Source organism: Ranitomeya variabilis, chromosome 2, assembly GCF_051348905.1.
Source record: "Ranitomeya variabilis isolate aRanVar5 chromosome 2, aRanVar5.hap1, whole genome shotgun sequence".
In the NCBI taxonomy this organism is placed as follows: Eukaryota; Metazoa; Chordata; class Amphibia; order Anura; family Dendrobatidae; genus Ranitomeya; species Ranitomeya variabilis.
Window position 1 is genome coordinate 910,218,335 of NC_135233.1, and position 15,291 is coordinate 910,233,625.

A 15,291-nucleotide genomic window follows, 5' to 3' on the forward strand; every position below is an offset into this window, starting at 1 on the left:
GTTTATTTCTAAATTTTGTGCAGTTAAATTGGTTTACCTGGTGAAAATAAGCAAGTGAGATGGGAATATATCTGGTTTTTATTAAGTTGCGTAATGATTCTGCACAGTAATAGTTACCTGCACAAACAGATATCCTCCTAAGATAGCCAAATCTAAAAAAAAAAAACACTCCAACTTCCAAAAATATTAAGCTTTTGATATTTATGAGTCTTTTGGGTTGATTGAGAACATAGTTGTTGATCAATAATAAAAATAATCCTCTAAAATACAACTTGCCTAATAATTCTGCACACAGTGTACACACTTCCAGTAAAAACTATGTATCTTCCCATGTACAGTGCCTTGCGAAAGTATTCGACCCCCTGAAACTTTTCAACCTTTTCCCACATATCATGCTTCAAACATAAAGATACCAAATGTAAATTTTTGGTGAAGAATCAACAACAAGTGGAACACAATTGTGAAGTTGATCAAAATTTATTGGTTATTTTAAATTTTATTGGAAATTCAAAACCTGAAAAGTGGAGCGTGCAATATTATTCGGCGCCTTTAACATAATACTTTGTTGCGCCACCTTTTGCTGCGCGTACAGCTGCATGTCGCTTGGATTATGTCTCTATCACTTTTGTACATCGAGAGACTGACATTTTTGCCCATTCTGCCTTGGCAAAGAGCTCGAGCTCAGTGAGGTTTGCTGGAGATCGTTTGTGAACAGCAGTTTTCAGCTCTTTTCACAGATTCTCGATTGGATTGAGGTCTGGACTTTGACTTGGCCATTCTAACACCTGGATACATTTATTTGTGAACCATTCCATTGTAGATTTTGCTTTATAATTGGGATCATTGTCTTGTTGGAAGACAAATCTCTGTCCCAGTCTCAGGTCTTTTTAAGACTCCAACAGGTGTTCTTCAAGAATGGTCCTGTATTTGGCTCCATCCATCTTCCCATCAATTTTAACCATCTTCTCTGTCTCTGCTGAAGAAAAGCAGGCCCAAACCATGATGCTGCCACCACCATGTTTGACAGTGGGGATGGTGTGTTCAGGGTGATGAGCTGTGTTGCCTTTAAACCAAACATATCGTTTGGCATTGTTGCCAAAAAGTTCGATTTTGGTTTCATCTGACCAGAGCACCTTCTTCCACATTTTTGGTGTGTCTCCCAGGTGGCTTGTTGCAAACTTTAAACAACACTTTTTATGAATATCTTTGAGAAATGGCTTTCTTCTTGCCACTCTTCCATTAAGGCCAGATTTGTGTAGTGTACAACTGATTGTTGTCCTATGGACAGACTGTCCCACCTCAGCTGTAGATCTCTGCAGTTCATCCAGAGTGATCATGGGCCTCTTGGCTACATCTCTGATCAGTTTTCTCCTTGTTTGAGATGAAAGTTTAGAGGGATGGCCGTGTCTTGGTAGATTTGCAGTGGTATGATACTCCTTCCATTTCAATATGATCGCTTGCACAGTGGTCCTTGGGATGTTCACATTTTGGAAATCATTTTGTATCCAAATCCGGCTTTAAACTTCACCACAACAGTATCACGGACCTGCCTGTTGTGTTCCTTGGTCTTCATGATGCTCTCTGTGCTTCAAACAGAACCCTGAGACTATCACAGAGCAGGTGCTTTTATACGGAGACTTGATTACACACAGGTGGATTATATTTATCATCATTAGGCATTTAGGACAACATTGGATCATTCAGAGATCCACAATGAACATCTGGAGTGAGTTTGCTGCACTGAAAGCAAAGGAGCCGAATAATATTGCACGCCCCACTTTTCAGTTTTTGAATTTCCACAAAAATGTAAAATAACCAATAAATTTCGTTCAACTTCACAATTGTGCTCCACTTGTTGATTCTTCACCAAAAATTTACATTTGGTATCTCTATGTTTGAAGCATGATATGTGGGTAAAGGTTGAAAAGTTCCAGGGGGCTGAATACTTTCACAAGGCACTGTAAATCAAGGCAAGTGGACATATTTAGCAATATTGTCTAATTTTTAGACAGTTGCAACCTGAATCTAGACAGTCTTAAAATGCGCCAGAATTATCATAGTGGTTCATGCTTAAAGGGAATTTCACCAGGTTTTTACTACCCCGTTTGACATCAGCTTGTAGGGGCAGAGACCCTGTTTTCAACAATATGTCACTTACAAGGTTGCTTGCTGTAGTTTTGATAAAATCGGTGTTTTATCAGCAGGAGATTTTCACTAGAAGACTCGTTAACTGGCTGCTTTTTATTCTTTCATATTTATGAGCCTTAAATCCAACCCTGGTGCACACTTACTCCAGAGAAAATGAAAAGATCCATCATAAAATATATACTTTTATTAATTAAAGTTAAAAACAATGTGCAAAACAAATCAATAAAAATGCAGAGTGCTTCACAGGGGAGACACCAGAAACTCCTAGCAGTACAGGCGATAAGGACATATACGGTACTTCAAAAATAGTAGTTGTACTCTTTACATTATCAGTGGGTTATGTACCATCAGATTCTAACACTGTCAGAATGGATGCTGTAATGCTATGTAGGGGCACCCCGCTCTAAAAAGGGGAAAGGTAACCCCCAATTTTACAATATAACACATGTACAACATATGATGAATGGTGAGTCCATTTCTTTAATGCAAGCTCAGAAGCTGAGCTTGCATGATTGCCAGCAGACATTGGCTTTGTTATTCAGCTTGCATCTACCTCTAATAGCAGCAGGAGGAGCTGGGCTGTGCTCGCTGCTTTTATCCTCTTAGTTTCTGACAGCGGCATTTAATACACACAAATTAAGGGGTGTGCTGTTCCACATGCCCATGGCCTCCCTCCACACAATAAGATCCTGGGGTGCTAATGGATTGTTATAGCAGCTGCGGTTCTGCTAAAGACACCAATGCCTGCTATTATGGTGCTCCTGTGAAGGCTAGCCTGTGGCTGCCAATCAAAGGATATTCTGATTTTTTTTTGCTATATACTGCAATACTCTGGCGTTGCAGTATATAGTATAAGCGATTAAATTATCGCAGGTTCAAGCCCCCTTAAAAAATAAAAGGGAGAAAGAAAAGTTTAAAAAATATAGAAAAAAATACAAAAATTCAAACCATCCTGCTTTCCCCCATTCAAAAAATAAAAAATAAACAAATGTGGCATTGCTGTATTTGTAAAAGTTCAAATTGTTAAAATATAACATTTATGAACCCCATCAGCAAGCTCAATAACGAAAAAAAAACCTTCTGGAGTTTAGGGTTTCTTGCTTGCTGCAACACCACAAAAATACAATATGAAGCAATCAAATTGACGTATCTACTCCAAAACGGTATAAATAAAAACATCAGATCGCCAGGCAAAAAGCCAGCTCTCACACCGCTGCATCAACAGAAAAATGAAAAGGCTACTGTAGCTCTTGGAAAATGTCGACACAAGCAGTTTTTGTTTTTACCACTTAAGGGGTATTCTAAAGTTGCCTCCTGAGCAGCTCACAACTCTGCAGTCTCCTCACTTCCTCTGTTCTAGCATAGCGGGCTCTCCTTCTTGAGTGACAGTTCTTGTGAATAGAACTGTAGTATTAGTAGACCTGCTTTGGGAAAATTTGATGCTGCAGCTGCTACAGGCTGGTGGTTTTGTAAGATTTATAACAGCAGTTACCGTAGTTATCAATAGCTGAGAGGGAGTGAGGTGAGCAGCTAAGGCAGGCTTCACACTAGTGTTCGGCAGGCCTGCAGACGGCAGCCTTCTTCCTCCGTGAAGCCCCGCCCACTGCCGCGCCTCTCCCTTCAGCTCCGCCTACGTCTGCATGCGTCCTGTGTACCCTATCTTTAACATTGGGTATGCAGGCCATACGGATGTATGCAGATGCCTCCGCATGCATCGTTTTGAAGCTGTGCCGACCGCAGCAAAATCCTAACATGTTGCGTTTGACAGAGGTCAGCGCAGTGTCAAGACGACGCATGCGGAGGCATCCGCTTACATCCGTATAGCCTGCATACCCAATGTTAAAGCTAGGGTACGCAGAACGCATGCAGATGTAGGCGGAGCTGAAGGAAGAGGCGCGGCAGTGGGTGGGGCTTCACAGAGGAAGAAGGCTGCCATCCGCAGCCCTGCCGAACGCTAGTGTGAAACTAGCCTAAGTGCTATATACAAATCAGTTGGCTGGAGAGATGTGACTGGGATATTAGGAGTTAACCACAAAAGGATAACCACTATTCCCACATAGCCAGGGTCTGAGCAGGCACAAATGATAAACATAAATAATAAGTTGCAGATTTGAGGGGTGCTGCAGATTAGGCTATGTTCACATGTCCAGTAATGATCCATTAGAACAGATCCAGCAAAAATCCTCTAGGAAAAAATGTGCTGACACAACTTTCTAGTCCGTTATTCACTAACTGATCTCTGCCAGATCTGTTCATTTAACCTTGGAGTCCATGGGCATCGGATCCATTATTGTCGTGTCCATTGTTCTCTATTTCTAACGGAACCGGCAAGAAAACTCTGGATCCGTTCTAATGGATCATTACTGGACATGTGCACATAGTTTAAATATCAGATCAGCGCCATGCCCTATTAGTTTTGGTTTCTTGGTGCTGATTTCACCCAGTACATTAGGAATAACAGTAAAACCCTCATAAAACACATTTTGATGATGTTGCATTTAGTACTTTCACAGTGTATTTTTATGCTAAATGTCAAGCTAACCTTAAAAAACTTTCAATTTAGGTAGTCAATAGCAGATCAGGTAGGGAGGCCAATACCCCCATTAGTTAGCTTATACCCTTGTGCGTCTGTTGCCGAAAGTATGCATGGTATAAAGCTGAAACTAGTGGTCCTTCTTGAAAGCTAGAGCTTAGCTCATTCACTTCAGTGCTGTGATTTCCTGCTTGGTACACTGTGTACTTCCAGCGACTACAGACCATGTTTTAGCCGGATGCTTTACTCTCACTTAGCTGATATTTGGCTGTGCATCATGTAATTTTCATCTTATTTGTCTTTGTCTCTAGGCAGGTGTGTCGGGCGACAGGCGGTCTGCTTCCCCTTGTGCTGTTAGCCAGCAGTCCACTGTTCCTCAATCTGTAAGTGTCATTGATCAAGTTTTTTTGTAACATTGACCTTTTATAGTACTTTGTAATGGAAAATATTAATAAGAAAATAATGGCCATGAATAAGCTAATTCTAGGACCACAATATGTTCATGACTTTATGTGTGTGGAGTGGAATATTTATACCATTCGGTGCCTTGGCACACGCACAGCATATGTACATACTTGTGTGTGTGTATATATACACTCACCGGCCACTTTATTAGGTACACCATGCTAGTAACGGGTTGGACCCCCTTTTGCCTTCAGAACTGCCTCAATTCTTCGTGGCATAGATTCAACAAGGTGCTGGAAGCATTCCTCAGAGATTTTGGTCCATATTGACATGATGGCATCACACAGTTGCCGCAGATTTGTCGGCTGCACATCCCAAAGATGCTCCATACAAGGCAGGATGGATCCATGCTTTCATGTTGTTTACGCCAAATTCTGACCCTACCATCCGAATGTCGCAGCAGAAATCGAGACTCATCAGACCAAGCAACGTTTTTCCAATCTTCTACTGTCCAATTTCGATGAGCTTGTACAAATTGTAGCCTCAGTTTCCTGTTCTTAGCTGAAAGGAGTGGTACCCGGTGTGGTCTTCTGCTGCTGTAGCCCATCTGCCTTAAAGTTCGACGCACTGTGCGTTCAGAGATGCTCTTAGGCCTACCTTGGTTGTAACGGGTGGCGATTTGAGTCACTGTTGCCTTTCTATCAGCTCGAACCAGTCTGCCCATTCTCCTCTGACCTCTGGCATCAACAAGGCATTTCCGCCCACAGAACTGCCGCTCACTGGATTTTTTTTCTTTTTCGGACCATTCTCTGTAAACCCTAGAGATGGTTGTGCGTGAAAATCCCAGTAGATCAGCAGTTTCTGAAATACTCAGACCAGCCCTTCTGGCACCAACAACCATGCCACGTTCAAAGGCACTCAAATCACCTTTCTTCCCCATACTGATGCTCGGTTTGAACTGCAGGAGATTGTCTTGACCATGTCTACATGCCTAAATGCACTGAGTTGCCGCCATGTGATTGGCTGATTAGAAATTAAGTGTTAACAAGAAGTTGGACAGGTGTACCTAATAAAGTGGCCGGTGAGTGTATATATATATATATATATATATATATATATATATATATATATATATATATATACATATGTATGTATATATATATATATATATATATATATATATTTACACACACCCACACAGCATTTTTTAGAGCATTAACTTTTAAATAGCAGTAAAAAATGCAGAAAGGTGGGGCAAGGCATCTTAATTAAACAAAGCCTTTTCTCCTGGTTCTAAGACTCTAGAGTGTTGTATTCATTTTCACTGAGAGCCACATCCACATTACGGTTGTCTTCAAAGGGCTTCTTTTAATTGTAAGAGCTCATGCAGATGTCCATGCAATGTGATACAAGCACGAGTTGCAAAGCACGGACTGACTAAGGACTATAAGAAAGCTTCCCTGGGTAGTAGGGCTATAAGGCTACTTTCACACTTGTGTCGGTACGGGTCCGTCGCTAAACGTTGGCGCGACGTACCGACGCACGTTGTGAAAATTTGGCACAACGTGGGCAGCGGATGCAGTTTTTCAATGCATCCGCTGCCCATTGTAAAGTCCCGGGGAGGAGGGGGCGGAGTTCTGGCCGTGCATGCACGGTAGGAAATGGCGGATCCGACGTACGAAAAAACGTTACATTGAACGTCTTTGCTGGCTGACTGCATACACTTTTTGTGCTGGCTGACTGCGTTTACTACATTCACTTTTTGTGACTGGCGGACTGTGTTCACTGCATTCACTTTTTGTGACTGGCTGACTGCGTCCACTGCATTCACTTATTGTACTGGCTGAGTGCGTTCACTTCATTCACTTTTTGTACTGGCTGACTGCGTTAACTTTTTGTGCTGGGTGTGTTCACTTTTTGGGCTGGCTGACTGCGCTCACTGCTTTCACTTTTTGTGACTGGCCATTCACTTTTTGTGACTGGCTGAATACGTTCACTTTTTGTGCTGGCTGACTGTGGACACTGCATTCACTTTTTGTGACTGGCTGACTGAGTTCACTTTTTATGCTGGCTGACTGCGTTCACTTTTTGCGCTGGCTGACTGCAGTCACTGCATTCACTTGATAAAGACCATTTGGTTGAAACGTTGTATGATGGCGGAATAAAGTTTATTCCAATCTTTCACCTGGACTGCATGCTGTTCCATATTTTATTTTGGAGTTACTACGTCCAATTGGGTCTGTGGACTTGGAACGTGTATCTTTTTTTCTGATGTGCTGTCAGCTGTCTCTTTTTTTTCTTGCATTCACTTTTTGTGACTGGCTGACTGCGTTCACTTTTTGTGCTGGCTGACTTCGTTCACTTTTTGAGCTGGGTGACTGCATTCACTTTGTGCTGACTGACTGTGTACCTTTTTTGTGCTGGTTAACTGCATTCACGTTGTGTGCTGGCTAACTGCGTTCACGTTGTGTGCTGGCTGACTGCGTTCACGTTGTGTGCTGGCTGACTGCTTTCATGTTGTGTGCTGGCTGACTGCGTTCACATTGTGTGAAGACTGACTGCGTTCACATTGTGTGTTGGCTGACTGTGTTCACTCGGTTTTAAAGATGGTGCCCGGTACTTGTATTGGCTCTGCATCCTCTACTAAGTGCTGGCTGCATACACTCAGATTACAAGATAACATTAGCGCCATGTGCTGGCTATGTCCCCTCTGCTAAACTCTGGCTGTGTCAACATATATTGCAGACACTATTTAAAAGAGGTGGTTCCATCTTTAATTTTGAGCTTCAGCGCACACTTCCACACTGCTCCTACCGGCTCTCTGTATGGAGAAAGTGGAGAGCTGGTCCTTCTGTGATGTGACCTTGAGAGACAAATAAATAGACATGGCCAGCTGAATTCAGCCAGCGGGCTTTGAGTTTGACACTAGTCTAAGTGGGGCTGGTGGTTGTGAGAAGCAAAGAAAAAAAATGATGGAGATAGCCAAGCACGGTATTCCGCTACTGCTGAAACTTCTATAGACAGTAAATTGGAGCGGTAATTGTACATGTGTACTACTGTTTCATTCACACAGGGGACTTGGAAATCCCCATTCTTAAGGCCCCGTCTCACATAGCGATTTACCAACGATCACGACCAGCGATACGACCTGGCCGTGATCGTTGGTAAGTCGTTGTGTGGTCGCTGGGGAGCTGTCACACAGACAGCTCTCTCCAGCGACCAACAATCAGGGGAACGACTTCGGCATCGTTGAAACTGTCTTCAACGATGCCGAAGTCCCCCTGCAGCACCTGGGTAACCAGGGTAAACATCGGGTTACTAAGCGCAGGGCCGCGCTTAGTAACCCGATGTTTACCCTGGTTACCAAAAAAAACAAACAGTACATACTCACCATCTGATGTCCGTCAGGTCCCTTGCCGTCTGCTTCCTGCTCTGACTGAGTGCCGCCGTACAGTGAGAGCAGAGCGCAGCGGTGACGTCACTGCTGTGCTGTGCTCTCACTGTACGGCGGCACTCAGTCAGAGCAGGAAGCAGACGGCAAGGGACCTGACGGACATCAGATGGTGAGTATGTACTGTTTTGTTTTTTTTACATTTACGCTGGTAACCAGGGTAAACATCGGGTTACTAAGCGCGGCCCTGCGCTTAGTAACCCGATGTTTACCCTGGTTACCAGTGAAGACATCGCTGGATCGGTGTCACACACACCGATTCAGCGATGTCAGCGGGACCTCAACGACCAAAAAAAGGTCCAGGCCATTCCGACACGACCAGCGATCTCGCAGCAGGGGCCGGGTCGCTGGTACGTGTCACACATAGCGAGATCGCTACTGAGGTCGCTGTTGCGTCACAAAACTTGTGACTCAGCAGCGATCTCGCTAGCGATCTCGCTATGTGAGACGGGGCCTTTATAGTGTGGATCCCAGGGGTCAGATACGCAGTAATCTTTTGCATAAGTGATAACGGTGTTTATAGGAAAACACATACAGTTCCAATCTACAAATTTCATATTAGTATGTAAAATCTGTAAACTAAGAAAATAGTTTTATTTTATACATGGAAGCATTTTTTTTTTATAAAACACTCCACGTTTGTCACACTTAAATGTTTCAGATCACCAAACAAATTTAAATGTTAGACAAAGATAACACAAGTAAACGCAAAATGCAGTTTTTAAATGAAGGTCTTTATTATTAAGGGAAAAAAAAATACAAACCTACAGGGCCCTGTGTGAAAAAGTGATTGCCCCCTAAACCTAATAAGTGGGCCACCCTTAGCAGCAACAACTGCAATCAAGCGTTTTAATTGTTGTAATTCCGCCACAATGGAAGGTTTCCGAGCATGAACCGCTATTTAAGGATACACCACAGCATCTCAATAAGATTAAGATCAGGACTTTGACTAGGCCACACCAAGGTCTAAATTTTGTTTTTCTTAAGCCATTCAGAGGTGGACTTGCTGGTGTGTTTTGAGTCATTGCCCTGCTGCATAACCCAAGTGCGCTTCAACTTGAAGTCACGAACAGAAGGCCAAACATTAGTGATGAGCGAATATACTCATTACTCGAGATTTCCCGAGCACGCTCGGGTGTCCTCCGAGTATTTTTTAGTGCTCGGAGATTTAGCTTTTATTGCCGCAGCTGAATGATTTACATCTATTAGCCAGCATAAGTACATGTGGGGATTCCCTAGCAACCAGGCAGCCCCCACATGTACTTATGCTGGCTAACAGATGTAAATCATTCAGCTGCGGCAGGAAAAACTAAATTTCCGAGCACTAAAAAATACTCGGAGGACACCTGAGCGTGCTCGGGTAATCTCGAGTAACGAGTATATTCGTTCATCACTACAAAACATTCTTCTTCAAGATTTTTTTGGGTAGACAGCAGAATTCATAGTTCCATTTACCACAGCAAGTCTTTCTGGTCCTGAAGCAGTAAAACATCCCAATACCATCAAACTACCACAATCATATTTTACTGTTGGTATGATGTTCCTTATTTGAAATTCTGTGTTACTTCGACGACAGATGTAATGGGACATACACCTTCCAAAAAGATCAACTTTTGTCTTGTCAATGCACAGAATATTTTTCCAAAAGTGTTTTGGATCATGAAAATGTTTTCTGGCCGGTAAAACTGAAATGAACCTTTTTCTTCTTATTGCTCAGCTGTGACTGAGGCAAGTGTTCTTTGGATGCAGTGGCGTAACTACCATGGTCGCAACGGTCGCCAGTGCGACCGGGCCCGGCGTGTCAGAGGCACCCAACACCATGTTGCAGTGCAGGAGATTCCTCCCGCACGGCAACAGTCCGAAGCGTATCTAGGGGGAGGGGGCAGCCAGGGCATGTGAGAGACAGGAAGCAGCTCCAGTCATCACAGTGAGACAGCTTCTCCTGCTGTGCAGCCCCGGGACAGAATGCGAGAACGGGGGAGGTGCGGGACAGAGCTGCTGTAAGCAGGAGAAGCTGAGGAGCTGCGCCACGGTTATATCAGCCTCCCCAGTAACAGAGAGGAGAGTGTGAGATGTGTATATGAGCTGGTATCTGGTGTGTGTGTGTCTGATATCTGTAGTGTGTGTGATATCTGTAGTATGTATGTGTGTGATATCTGTAGTATGTGTGTGTGATATCTGTGGTGTGTGTGTGTGATATCTGTAGTGTGTGATATCTGTAGTATGTGTGTGATATCTGTAGTATGTGTGTGTGATATCTGTGTTGTGTGTGTGTGATATCTGTAGTGTGTGTGTGATATCTGTAGTATGTGTGTGTGTGATATCTGTAGTATGTGTGTGTCATATCTCTAGTGTGTGTGATATCTGTAGTGTGTGTGTGATATCTGTAGTATGTGTGTGTGATATCTGTAGTGTGTGTGTGTGATATCTGTAGTGTGTGTGTGTGATATCTGTAGTATGTGTGTGTGTGATATCTGTAGTGTGTGTGATATCTGTAGTGTGTGTGTGTGATATCTGTAGAATGTGTGTGTGATATCTGTAGTATGTGTGTGTGATATCTGTAGTATGTGTGTGTGTCATATCTGTAGTGTGTGTGTGATATCTGTAGTGTGTGTGATATCTGTAATATGTGTGTGTGATATCTGTAGTATGTGTGTGTGATATCTGTAGTATGTGTGTTTGTCATATCTGTAGTGTGTGTGTGATATCTAGTGTGTGTGTGTGTGATCTGTAGTGTGTGTGTGTGATATCTGCAGTATGTGTGTGTGATATCTGTAGTGTGTGTGTGATATCTGTAGTGTGTGTATGTGTGATATCTGTAGTGTGTGTGTGTGTGTGATATCTAGTGTGTGTGATATCTGTAGTGTGTGATATCTGTAGTGTGTGTGTGTGATATCTGTAGTGTGTGTGTGATATCTGTAGCATGTGTGTGTGTGATATCTGTAGTATGTGTGTGTGTGATATCTGTAGTGTGTGTGATATCTGTAGTGTGTGTGTGAGGCAGGAGCGTAACTACCACGGTCGCAGCGGTCGCCGCTACAACCGGCTCTGGCAGGTCAGGGACCCGACAGGTCAGAGGCACACAACTCCCCCCCGTCGCAGCCGCTGCAGTGAACTATACCGGCGTCTATGATGACGGTACAGTTCAAAGCAATGATGGAGGAGAGAGCATCAGCTGATGCTCCCTCTCCCATCATTCCCCTCTGCCTCTGACACTGCGGGTGCGTGATGACATCACTTCATCGCGCACCCGCTGTGTGCGGGGCCCAGGCAGTGCAGCATCTGCACAGGTGATGGTGGTCGCCATATTGGCAAAGCCTGTGGCGGCTGCTAGGACCGGGAACAGGCGGCTCCGGAGCTGGTGGGGGGCACGTGGACCGAGCCACCCATGAGGGGGATGCTGCAGTGGCTCAGCCATGTGGAGGATCCGGGGATGAACATGGAGGTGTACGGGACCGGCGGAAGTGAGGTGTGTCTGCTGCCCGTGTGTCGCCGTCCTTGACCCCCAGCGTCCTCGGCCACCTGTGACACCAGCCCTGTTTCCTCCCTGCTCTCCCGTGCCCCATGTCCTAGTAGGTCCCCAGGTTCAGGTCATTGTGTTCCTCCGGGCCCCCCGTACACGCCTTGTTCCTCCTCCCCTGGTCCCATGCCCGGAGTCCTCCTGCACCCCCCATGCATTCCCTGCCCCTTGTCCCTGTGTGACTCGTCTGCCCTGCTCTCAAGTCTCCCCTGTCCCCCTTCTCACCGTGTGTTCCCCATCTACCCTGTCCTCGTAATCCCTGTGCCCCCTTCTTCCCTCCTCCCAAGTCTCCCCCCCCGTCTTCCCCTGTCCCCTTGCAGCCCTGTCTCCCCGTGCATTCCTATCTACTCTGCCCTCGGAGTCCCCTTGTGTCCTCTTGTGCCCTTCTCCCTTTCCTCCTAGTCCCCATGAGTCCCCTTGTGCTTGTGTCCCTTGATCCGTGTGTAGCCTTGTGTCAGTCTCCCTTGCCCACTAGTCCCCGTGTGTTCCCTTGTCAGTCTGCCTGGCCAACTAGTCCCCGTGTGTCCCCTTGTGTCAGTCTCCCTTGCCCACTAGTCCCCTTGTAACGTTCTCCCCTGCCTCCTAGCCCCCATGTGTCCCCTTGTGCCTGTCTTCCTTGCTCCCTAGCCCCCCTATGTTACCCTTGTGCCTGTCTCCCCTAGCCTCCTTGTGTCCTTCTCCCCTGCCCCCTCATCTCCATTTGCTCGTGTCTTTCTCACTGCCCCTGTATGGAGGGGCTGCATTATACTATGAGGGGGGCTGCATTATATTCTATGGGGGTTACATTGAATTGTATGGCAGGGCTGCAGTATACTCTGTGGGGTGGCTCCATTATACTCTGTGGGGTGGCTGCATTATACTCTGTGGGGTGGCTGCATTATACTCTGGGGTGGCTGCATTATACTGAATCGAGGACTATGGGGAATATATTATACTATATGAAGAACTATGGGGTGCATTATACTGTGAAGTGAAAAGTGAACATGGATGACGATGGTGGTGCATTATACTATATGGAGCACTATGAGGAGTGTATTATACAATATGGAGGACTGAGGAGTTTATTATACTATATGGAGGACTATAAGGGGTGCATTATACTATATGGATCACTATAAGCAGTGTATTATACTATATGGAGGACTGAGCAGTGTATTATACTATATGGAGGACTGAGAAGTGAATTATACTACACTGTGTTCCAAATTATTATGCAAATAATATTTCCTCATATTTTCTCTAAATTACCTATCTGAATTGCAGTCATTGCTATTTTCCAGTCATTTACTATTCTAGTATAATTGCAATGTTTTGGAACAAACTGCCTATGAAAACAGTATCTTTTAAAAAAAAATAAATAAACACTCTAAATGCATGTTCCAAATTATTATGCACAGCAGAGTTTTCAACCCTTTTTTTTTTTATTTTGAACAAAAAAATGGCCAATTGTGAAGTTATAAGCATTATTATTATTATTATTATTATTATTTATTTATATAGCACCATTAATTCCATGGTGCTGTACGGGTCATTCCATGTCAAGTGAACCAATGATTTTTACCACTATATTTTTAATTCTTTTGAGATTTTGTTATTTGGTAATAGTGTGTCAGAGAATGCAAAATGTGAAGAAGAAAAAAATTCTAGATTTTTTTGTTATTTTTTATTGATTTTCAAAGTTCGGAAAAAGTGTGAATTTCGGTGTTGCCTGCCATTACATTTCTCCCCATAACTCAGGCTAGAAAAGAGATAGAGAAACAAAATAAACACCATTCTACTCAGAACTGTACAGGCTTTCACCAGATATGTCACAAGAGTATCTTTGATAATATTTTACCTATGCAAACGCAAGCGCAAAAATTTAAAACGCATTTCCGAAAAAAACGTTTAATTTAAAAATTTCAAAAACTGCACATGTACCTGCTATGCTCCTATTCACATCTGTACCTAAATACAAGATGGGATCATGATGGGATCATATTTTAAAAAATAAAACTATTACAGTGTCAGTTCAAAAATCTTGATTTCAGATCTGCTCAGCTTGTGGTCTAACAGTGTGAGGTCTATATTTACCAAATAATCCATGATTGCTAGATATTACTGTATTATTTTATTATGTTACAGAGTATTAGAAGCAGGAGAGGACAGAGGAGAAGCTTTGTTAGGGCTGAGAATGACCAGGGGTAGACGGTGACTGCAGAGCAGATGACAGGCCGGCAGCTCGGGTCTTCAGAGGCCGTATTCACACCAAACCTTATCACCCAGGCAACTCCTCAAATGGAGGGAGAAAAATATTCTTAACATCCAGTTCATGTATTGTACAAACCAGGACTACGAAGAGGAGGAGGAGAGTTTGATATAACATCGGTTACAGGAAGCAGAACCCATCACAGGGACTCAGCAATACCGGACTGTCATCCCATGTAGTGGAAATAAAGACAGTGACGTCCATGACGTGGTAGAAGGCGGCACAAGATCGGCCATGGATGACACAACTGGCTATGTGACCTGTGAATATGATCGGCGCTGGCGGCTACTGACTCTCCAAAGATTGTGAAAATGAAGACGTAGAAGTGACTTTTCTGCACCTTCTGGTCCAGCGCCGTCCTTTGTGTATCCAAGAAAATCAGACATTGTAAAAGTGAACAAAAATCAGATCTAACTCAGGTGGAGCCGAGCACCATGACAGGCCGTCCATACTCTGACACAGAAGGAAACGGCCATTGCTAGTGAGCGCTTATGGACAAGATCACATTTCACCCACTAGAAGGGACACATTGATGATAGAAGCCCAGTGTAAAAACCTACTATTAATTGTTTGATTAGTTCATATTTTATAGAACGAGGATTTAACTACTGGACTATTCTTCTTAAACACTTCAGAAATGACATGTTTAGTGATATAGTAGAAAAAAAATTGTTCCATGTATAAATAGGTGGTAGAAATATTGGTTCTTTTAATCTTGTTTTTAACATATAATTAGGATCAGACTGTATTTAGAAAACCACACTTGAGGATGTGATCACCTTTTATCTTTTGGCTTGTTCAATGAATTCAGGTTGAAAATGCTGAGCAAGTTGTTATGATGATTAAGATGCATTTATTCTGGCACTTTGGTAATTGTTTTTTGTGTTTCTTTATTGTTGCATATAAATGTTGAATGCGATAAGTTGTAATTTGAAAAGAAAAAAGGAAGAAACTCACACAAACATAAAATCAGATGATTCAAGGCT

General features: G+C 43.5%; 1 protein-coding gene across 7 annotated transcripts in view; it reads left to right on the forward strand.

Moving 5' to 3' along the window:
* PHC3 (polyhomeotic homolog 3) overlaps window positions 1-15,291 on the forward strand; it is a 191,882-nt gene that overhangs the window by 78,756 nt on the left and 97,835 nt on the right. For all 7 annotated transcript variants that reach the window (XM_077290562.1, XM_077290557.1, XM_077290558.1 and 4 more), the window contains exon 4: window positions 4,993-5,064. In XM_077290562.1, the coding sequence (XP_077146677.1) occupies window positions 4,993-5,064 (72 nt within the window). The remainder of the gene's footprint in view (window positions 1-4,992; window positions 5,065-15,291) is intronic.